This window comes from Poecilia reticulata, linkage group LG1, assembly GCF_000633615.1.
Source record: "Poecilia reticulata strain Guanapo linkage group LG1, Guppy_female_1.0+MT, whole genome shotgun sequence".
Classification (NCBI taxonomy): Eukaryota; Metazoa; Chordata; class Actinopteri; order Cyprinodontiformes; family Poeciliidae; genus Poecilia; species Poecilia reticulata.
Window position 1 is genome coordinate 32,650,222 of NC_024331.1, and position 10,085 is coordinate 32,660,306.

The following is a 10,085-nucleotide window of genomic DNA, read 5'->3' on the forward strand; positions in this document are numbered from 1 at the left end:
GTACACAGCCAGTACACAGCCAGTACACATCCAGTACACATTCAGTACACATCCAGTACACGTCCAGTACACGTCCGGTACACAGCCGGTACACATCCGGTACACAGTCAGTACACATCCAGTACACAGCCAGTACACAGCCAGTACACATCCAGTACACGTCCAGTACACATTCAGTACACGTCCAGTACACATCCAGTACACATCCAGTACACATCCAGTACACATTCAGTACACATTCAGTACACATTCAGTACACATTCAGTACACGTCCAGTACACATCTAATCTGACAGATTTTGAGAATTTTAGGGGGCAGTTATAGTCAAGTGATGAAACAAGGTGTTAATAGACGCCTGTGAAATAAAACTCGACACTGAAGCTGCATTGTTTGTGATATGTTGTTGTTGTTGTTGTTGTTGTTGTTGTTTTCTCCCAGACTTGTTTGTTCTCAGACTTCCTGTTTCCTTGCGGTGGTTCTCCGCTGAGCGCTCATCCAGTCTGTCCTTGTAGCATCTGTTAGCAGCCTGTTGTGTTTAGGATTCTGCTCAGACTGTGTGGGCGTGAGAATAGTTTCAATTTGTATGCAAATCCAAACCGGGTGAATTTTTTATCTTGTAATGACAGGGAGCAGAAAAAAAGCGGTCCAAGCAGTCAGCAGTTATCTAACTCGTGTTTGTAGAAGAGCACCAAGCGAGTGCTAATTGGTTCATATTTAACACGTTTAAAGTTGCTTTCTTTTCTCAACTCTGGTTTCCTGGTACTCACTTCTCACAGAGGATTTTTCTGCACATGCCTAAAACATCTAACTAATGTCTCTCATCCGTTAACTGGGTGTAAAACTCGAGGAATCAGGTTTTTACATCTTCTGCTGTTTTCAGCCATATTAACCTAATTTGCGATAAGTTTACAGGTTTCTGGTTTAACTTTTTTAGCTCCTAACTTCCAGCAGAGAAGGTGGTAAAAACTCAACCTGCACTTAGATTTAAGGATGAGAAATTTGGCTGTGGAAAAAAAACAAACTTTAAATCTTTTGTTCTAAATATTAAATTAGGTATGAAAATGAAAAGTAATGCATGTGTTTAATTTGAGTGATTTAATTTTGTTCTGTATGCTTATCAATATTTTTACAAAACATTAACATCATAAATCACAGGTAGAAAAGCCAGAGTTGTAATAAATGATATAAAGCTGGTGGAGCAACAGGCTGATGTCATCAAACTGCTTTCATAATAACTCAGGTCAACAAATACGTTGTTGAGCAAATGGTTTAAATTTAAGTTGCTTCTTTATCTTCTTCATTGGAAATGCTTTCTGCAGGGCTTTTAATATTTTATCTGAAGAAGACAAATTGGAGCCAAACAAGGGAAAATACCAAACTCTGGAAAATTGGTTGACGTTTCTTTATCTAAAACAGCTCAGACTTTAAGTCTTCCTCTTAAAGTTTGAAAGGTTTTTTTCTGTCATTGTTCAAATCGAATAGAATAACGAACAACGTCACAACCCCGACACTTTCACCCCAACTGTCTCTAGAATCAATGCATTCAAATCTAGAGCAAATCAAGTAGGCTACTGACAGCTCATACTTACTCTAAACAACTCCAGATAAAAACTGAACAGTGCCTTTATGTAAAAGGTTCTGCCTCCCCTGACCGGTTCGCACTGCTGCAATCCTAGAATTAAAGTGGACTGGTCAGCTGCTGTCTTGTTGGTTCTGTTTGTTTTGGCTCAGTAATCACCTGATAAATCAACGTCAGGACCTCGATGAGAACGGACACTCGCCCACCTGGCTTGGCTGCATGTAAATCACAGGCTGAATGGAATCTGTGAGGATTAAAAGTCATTATTTCCAGTAACCTCTCTTCCTGCAGGCTGGGTGTCCTGGCTTGCTGGACTCCACGCCTCAGTCAGGTGTTTCAGTTCAGAAGCTTTAATCAATATGTAATAATGATGCGGATGGTGACAGAAAGTGTCCGTTCATCAGGCGTTGTGGATGTTTTCTCTCGTCTGACAGCGATTATGGATACGAGCGGCGGAACGACGGGAACTGCCGGCCGGCCTTCTGGTTCAATCCGTCCTCTGTGTCCAGAAGCTGCAGCCAGGGTCAGAACTACTTCAACAGCACAGGGTAGGACCTGATTCATGGCACCTGTCTGCACATACTGAGTCCACAAGCCGACGGCTTTTCTAGGCTTCCTGTGGCAGGAAGTGGAAGCTCACAATCTGTTTCCAACTCACTCACACTCCTGCAAATGGTTCTTTAGAAACGTAGGCTCATTACGGAGGACAAATCAAACACATTTTCTGTTTTTGTTTTCTCTCTTTGAGGCCCTGATGGCAGATCTTTAGATTTCTTTGTTTACCTCATCTTGTCAATCAACTCTGAATCCCATTCCTCCAGTGAACCAATCAGCTGCCAATCACAGTTTCCTCTAAAAGGAGAATTAGTGAAGACATCATCTCTACCTTTTGACTGCTGTAAACATTACAAACTCCACATAGACACACTAATAATGGAGAAACCAGCACAGCAAGGATGAAAGTTCATTTCAATTTCATCTGAGGTTTAATCACAGAAACAGGTAGAGATGCTGCTTTTTCAGCTTTTAGTTTTTTACTGAAGGACAGTGGATGATTAATACAGCAGGGATGTAAACTGAAGAAGCTGTTGGGAATATGATGATCCGACAGAGAAGAAACCATTAAAACTATTTTGGGAAAACCGTCACTGGAGAAAAGGTGCATCACAGCAGAGAATTAAATCCATGTTCTAAACAATAATTTGGGAAAGATAATATTGTTATCAAGGTATCTTTTCACAAACAAAAAGCTTTGCATGTGTTCACGCTGTACATTTGATAACTTAGAATAGAATAGAAGTACTTTATTCATCCCAACCGGGAAATTACTGTGCAGTTGCAGCATACACATACACACAGATCAAATTACAAAATAAAAAATGTTTTGTAATAATGATTGAAAAACAGATTCAATCTTTCCATATTTTTTAGATGCAACAACATTTAATTTTCCTTTGGGGCCAATAAAGTATTTTTTATTAACTTTCAATCATCCATTTGTGTAAATAATTTGATATAATGTTTCAGTTTTTGGGAAACGCGCCTCGTAGCAGTGCCTCCAGCAGGGCGGCGCTGTGGATCTGGCTCCAGCAGCTGTGATCATTTCCCTCATTGCGATGCGCCGGGTCTCTGTTCTTCCTCTGAAGTGTGTCCTGCGTGTTTCCGAGGCTCCTCAGGGAACGGACACCTTCCCAAGCTTAATCACAGCAGCAGTGGTTTATTCTCTGCCGCACTGATTAAACTTCCTGCCGTGTCACAGCCTCTCACACAGCTTGTCCTGTCAGTTGTCATCTAGTCCCGAACGCTGTTAACACAAAACAGCCACACTGTGCTGACTTCAACCTTTTTCTGTACACCACGGCTCACGCAGCAGGAAATGAGTTTAAAACTACAAAACACATAAATGTGAAGATGAAAGCTGATCACCGCTGTCTGAAATGAAGACTTTCTCTGTTTTTTTTCCTAAGGTACCGTAAAGTGGTGCTGAACAACTGCACCAAGGGCGTGAAGGAGATGTACACGGCCAGGAAGCAGCAGTGCCCCAACAGGCCCCCAAAAGGACTCAGCCTGGCCACCAAAGACGGGAAAGTCACCGCCAACATGGGCAGCAACGTCACCTTCGTGGTGCACCTGGACGAGGTGAGAGGTCCAGCAGCAGGACGCCGTACCAGACCGCGTCCAGCTCCGACCTGGAGATTTCTAGGAAGGATTTATTGTTTCTAAAAGCAGCAGTTCGGCCACCAGAGGTCAGGGAACAGCAGATCCTGAAGTGCAGATCGTTTACAATGTGCTAAAGATGACATGACTTAAACTTTATTACACTTTTTTCCTCTAATTTGTAAATGTTAAGTTTATTTTATGATTAAATAAGCGTTTTTCATCGCCAATCAATCAATTTATTTGAAGATTTTTTTATTTTTATTTTATGATGTCAGCAGCAGGTATAGAAAATCCAAATCAGATTTATTGTCCATCAAATTGTCTTCAGTTTTGCTGTACCTGTTACCAGGTAGTGACAACAATATCTGTAAAATAATGTTAAGGTTTAGTGGAAGGACAATACCTGGAATGGCCAACAGTTTGAAATAAAGCAACGTAAGCTGAACTTTTTGACCTTACTGATGCAGACGAGGCTGCAGAGCTTCAGATGTTCTGATCTGCTGGATGAGTCGGTTAAATCAACGTTAACTGGTGAAGAGCCCTAATTTCACTGTTTTTATTTTTATCCTGTCCTTGTTTTAGTTATAGGTGCAATTATGGGTAAAATATTCTGCATTTTTCCCTTTTCACATAGAACTAGAAGAAGTTTCCCCCCCAAAAAACAAGAGATTCTTATTTGAAAACTACATTTTGTATTTTTTTGACTTGTATTTGGTTTTGGTGAAACCTTCCAGCAGAGGCTGAGACAGAGGTGTGTGATGGAGTCATGCATGCATCGTTCTGTTGGTAGAACCCGGAGGCGCTCGTTCTGGAGCTCCAGCAATGTCTGCTGATTTGCTGGAAAGTTGCTGCTCTCTGCCATGAGCTCGGTCCGTTCCCTGCACATCGCCCACACCAGGCAGCAGCTCTGAGCCACGAGCAGAAATAAAAGACCCACCAGAGACCCTGTTAGCGAGTGAGAGGTGCTGCGCTCAGTCGGGCTGCCTGGTCACCAGGAAACTGTTTCCACGCCTCTCACTCGCAGCGCACTCAGCTGGTCTGAGCTGCAGGATTTGGGAGTGTTTTCTGCCACCGTTCTCCTGGGAGCAGGTTCAGGTTCTGGTTCTGTATCAGCAGGACGAGTTCAGAGCGGATGCTGGTTGTCCTTCACTAACAGAGACCTCTGGGAGGTGAACGGGGGAGGGCCGGCAGATGGAGCTTTGTGGCTCCAGACTTGTTTGAGAAAATTCTCTTGATGAATTCAAAGTTTTAATTTATATTCATGAACCTGGAGACGGCTGTATTTCTTGGGGAAAGAAAATGGCACTAAATATTTCATGGAAATAAGACTCTTCAGTTCATTTAAAAATAGAATTAGGAAAAAAAACTGAAACATATTTGGGGATTCAATAAGATCTGCACGTCTTCTGCTTTTTGTTTTGTTCCGAACCCTTTTATGCAACACAATATTTACATGCACAGATGGATTCAGATGGATTCAGTTTTTAGAAAGCAGTTGGCAGAGACGAGATGAGCTCATGTCTGAATCTCAGTCGACTGAAACTCAAACAGTTCCTCCCTCACTCTGCATCCAACACAGAAGGATGGAGAGGCTCACTCTTTGTCTCCTCACCGTTTAAATGTTTATGGCTCATCTTAGAGCACAGTTAATTCCTCTATGAGAGCCTTATCGAGAAAAACCTCGCAACCAGCCCGTTAAACGGGACTCTGGGGAACTCTTCTATTCTTTTTTTAATCCAAATCAGTCATTTTGTGTTTGAATGAAAGATAAATAGGGGAATTTAATTTTGGATTCATATAAATAACAAAATGTTAATAGTTGAGGAAAGAAATCCAAGGACTGAGTTCAGTCAAGATGCTTTATTTCTCCTGAGATCTGATGCCATCTGACCAAATCCAACCAGCTGCTCCCGGGAATGTCGTCCAGTTTCCTGGGTCGCTCACGTCATTCCCGGGATTTACTGTTGAACCAGATAATAACAAACATGACATCTCAACCTTTAGACTAAACCTAAACTGTTTCTGATCAGCAATAATCACCAAAAATATTATATTTGCTTTATAACAGAAAAGAGCCAGGGACCCGACCACGTCCAAACCCTGGTCTGATAAATAAAACAAACATTTTGCTTCATATCCTCCCAACATCTGGGTCACACAGCAACATTTTAAAGTTGTGAGACAGTTTTCAAAACCTGAGAGACCACATGCAGCGATCCAACATGCTGGATGTCAGATCAGAGCGGACCAGATCACACAGCAGGAATATTTCTTACGATTATCTGAAGAGCCATCCAGATAATCGGGGCGTCTTTAAAGTTGTTGGAATGACAAAAATCTGCGTTCAAATCTTTCTGTGCAAACCAGGAATCATTGGTAGCAACCAGATGATCCTCGTTAGGGTGACTCAGGATGTCCTGCTGAATGGAGCTGGACTTCAGGGGGACAGAACGACCAGATCAGACTAGAAATGATAAATTCATTGGTTAAAATGATGCACAGTGTAGTAAAACAAATCGTAAGCCAGTCTCTTTAAAACGCAGCTTGTGTTGAATGTTTGCAAACCAGATCTTGACTGCTAAACACACAGCAACTTTAGTTGCTCCCAGTGATTCGTCTTTAAAACAGCAGGTAGGAGAGATGATATCAGATTGTGACATTCATTTAGCTTTGACTGGATAAACATTTCTTTTGGTTCAAAGCTGCAGTGAATCAGATTTGGCTTCTTTTCTGTTGGCAAATCGGAAACATCCGGAGCTTTGCCAGCTTTCTGCTTAAGTTGGAGTGCAGACAGCATGATCTGTTGTTTCTCTGTTTGAGAGACTGCATTCTCCTGATAACTGCATTTTTTAAGTCAGCTAGTATTTCTTTACCTTAACTGTACAGCTGGTGCAGCTGGTAGCGACGTTGCCTTACAGAAAAAGGTCCTGGGTTCAAATCCTGGCCTGGGCTCTTTTAGCATGCAGCTTGAATTTTCTCCCTCCAGAAACTCTTGACTTTCTCTAAGAGTCCAAAAGCTTTTCTGTTAGATCAATTTCTCTCCATGTATGGGGCATGGTTGCAACGGCCTAGTCAAAGTCATGACCTCAGTTTGATTGAAAAAGTGTGGTGGAGCCGTTTGCGAGTTGTGCAGAATCAAACGTCTGACAGCATTAAGGAACTGAAACAGCTTGATGCTTCACCCACTGCTGCATGTTTCTGCCACCTCAGTGTCGTCCTGGTGTTGGTTTATTTTTTAGCTTGGCCACATTTGGGAGAAAATGTTCTACAGTTGTTTTTTACATGTTTTTCATTTAGTGAAGTGAGATTTTGCCTCAGTGGGAAACCAGGAGGATTTTTTTTCCACAGACAAACTGTGATTGAACATGACAGCCACACCAGGCGACTGAAGGTTCCCAGCTAAAATATTAACCACCGAGTTCATTTTCAGGATCTGTGAAATCACAGCTTAGGATGACTCACCCTGACTTACTTTACCAGAAGGATATTTATTTTTTTATTACAGATACTTGTTTAATTTTTATTTGCGTTATTGAACCATCAGTTGAACCACTGAGTCTCATGATGTTGCACCACATTCAGGCTGTCAGGCCCGACTGGAACCGGGTTTCTGCTGCTGGAGCTGATCGGTACCACCGTACTGAGTCACAGCAGAAACTTTAGTTTGAGAAGCGAAATGAGCATCTGTACACGACCACAATCTACCTTATTTTTCATTTTTTAAAAAAGAAAGTCTGGACCACCGTCTTAAGATTGTTATTTTATATTTCTAAGATATATTTATTTGTGCTTTGTTTATTCCTGTGAGCATTTGATGCTGAAATCAAATCCCTTGTTAAAACTCATGTAGATTATTTGAGATGAGCTGAAGGATGTTTGTTGGTTTGAACCCAGTAAAGTTTTCTTTAACCTCTTGTTTGAAAACGACGAGTTGTGGCTCCACCGTCTGTTCATAGCCTCTCCCAGCTCTGTGGTGTGGAGGAACCACATGAACCTGTCCAGCATTTAATGATAGAAAATGAGAATATTTTTTTTTTAAATAGCTGCATACATTTTTCTGTGTCTTGGCTAACGGCCGGCTTATTTTTGCAGTGACCTTTGCTGCAGAAATTCGTGTTATCAGGTCTGCCTGCAGCAGATATAAGCAGAACATTTGTTCTTTTGTTGTCACACATCACACTGACACCGTAGGTGCAGGTCTAACACCTTAACAAATGCTGGCCTCGTGTTTCCAAATCCCTGTCAGTGCCCACAGCGCTGTTGTCACCGGGAACCGGCGGCCATGTTCCAGCCTCAAGGCTGCACGCCGCCGTGTGTTTGGATCCACGCAGCCCTTGGAGACTCATGGACACAAAGAGTGACATTTTAGGGAGCCGGGTCAGCGTCACTTAGATGCAGATGAGTGAATCCCAGGACGGCTCATATAGGCGGTAAACACAGGATGCTCCACAGATGCTGAACAGAGCTGACTGGCATCGGTGCCACCGACCCAGAGTCTTGTTTGGGTGCCAGCTCATTACGGTTCCCAACAATACAGAGTGTCAAACCCAGGAAGCTGAGCTGCTTCCTGTTCTGTTCATCCACTTATTAAAAGTATCAGTTTCCAGGCAGAGACGGGAACGATTCCTGAAAACCTGCATTTTCACTCTGTGGTCTGGATAAAAAGAGACAAAACCAGTAAAAACAAGAGAAGAGGTTTTGTTCTGTGTTCTCTGGTGGATCTGCTCTTCTAATCGATCCCACAGCGAGAAGGTGGAGCCCTGACAGTGTGAGAGGTCAACCAGCTGCTGAGGTTCGTCCAGCTTTACGATCCTCAGGCAGCAGCAGGTGTGATTATCAGAACAATCTGATAATTATCTGTGATTATCAGAACAATATGATAATCACAGATAATCGCAGGAGGCAAACGCTCCGACCGATGGAAAAAACAAACATGGGGAAAAAATATTTTCCTTCACAAACACAACTTATTTACAAATCAGCTGCACAGAAAACTCTAAACAAAATGTTTAGAGTTTAACATAAATCAGTGGTTTGAAGATATAAACAGGTGATGATATAGAGATATAATATTCATCTAAATATTGCTGAACAAAATATGAATTGGCCGATTTTTTATCTTTCATGCATTCTTTGAAAAACAAAGGCTTGTTGCTTCGGTGGCCAACATGGACTTGATCAGTGACTCAGTACTTGAGTTGGATTTTTATAAAATACATTGTAAACATTTTGGCCTGAAGCCGATTAGAGAATAATAAAAACATCAAGACAACACAAATATCCTCCACACTAATGAGCTGCGTATCTCAATTTATGGATGTTTTTACATGTCATAACATTAATGTAAAAAGTGTTCTGTTATAAATAGTCTTCGATTTACCGACATGATTCTACCGTTTTCTTTTGAATGTGACGTCAGCGTTCCTAATGAATCTGCAGCTCTGACAGGTTTTCCTGTGTTTTATCATCTTTTGGTTCTAAAGCCGCTTCAATCGAGACGCTGTAGCTTTAAATCGCCTTCCTGTTCCCGATGGATGCAGAGATGCTCAGAGTTCAGTACAGTTCTGTTTCTCCTTAGTTAGATGTTTCGCTTCTGTTTGTTGCTGTTTCTCATGATGATTGACAGAACACATTTGTTTCTGTGCAGAGACTCCCTGAAGGTGACAAAACTGATTTTTCTTCATTTCTGTGTGACAGCGTGACTTTTCTAATTTTGGCCAAAACATAATGCATAGTGAATGATTTATGGTGACATTTTAAAAGATAATCAGTTAAAATACAGAGACAGAAACATTACAACGCTTTTAGAGGCTATATTTCTGAAACCCTTTCAAACATATTTGATGTTATATTAATCAGGTGTTGACTCATTGTGTCTTTATGATGTGTTATACCAGGTAGGTGTTGTATTTTGATCTCAGGTCTTTCCAGAAAAGCAGCATCACATTTGCTATGTTTTATGTGAATTTTTGATTCCAACCAGCTCAAACGAAGTCATGCAAACAGCGATACGTTTAAATCTCTTAAACTTCATGTTTCAGAACCATTCCTTCAGAGTAAAACCGTCTGTGCTCTGCTGTGCTTCAGGGAGACTCTTTGAGGACGAACATCCAGCTGGACTTTGGCGATGGCACAGCGGTGTCCTACTCCAACCTGAGCTGGACGGAGGAGGGAATAAAACACGTCTACAAGTCAGCGGGAATATTCCGAGTCACGGCGCTGGCAGAGAACACGCTGGGCTCCGACACCACTACGCTGTACCTGCACGTCACGTGTGAGTGTTCACAGAAAGCTGAACCCACCATCAGCCCAACATCAACCCACCATTAACCCACCACTGACCCAA

General features: G+C 41.9%; 1 protein-coding gene across 3 annotated transcripts in view; it reads left to right on the top strand.

Moving 5' to 3' along the window:
* sorcs3a (sortilin related VPS10 domain containing receptor 3a) overlaps nucleotides 1-10,085 on the top strand; it is a 222,596-nt gene that overhangs the window by 191,768 nt on the left and 20,743 nt on the right. For all 3 annotated transcript variants that reach the window (XM_008422187.2, XM_008422199.2, XM_008422206.2), the window contains 3 exons: nucleotides 2,014-2,127; nucleotides 3,547-3,718; nucleotides 9,827-10,013. In XM_008422187.2, coding sequence (XP_008420409.1) covers nucleotides 2,014-2,127; nucleotides 3,547-3,718; nucleotides 9,827-10,013 — 473 coding nt within the window. The remainder of the gene's footprint in view (nucleotides 1-2,013; nucleotides 2,128-3,546; nucleotides 3,719-9,826; nucleotides 10,014-10,085) is intronic.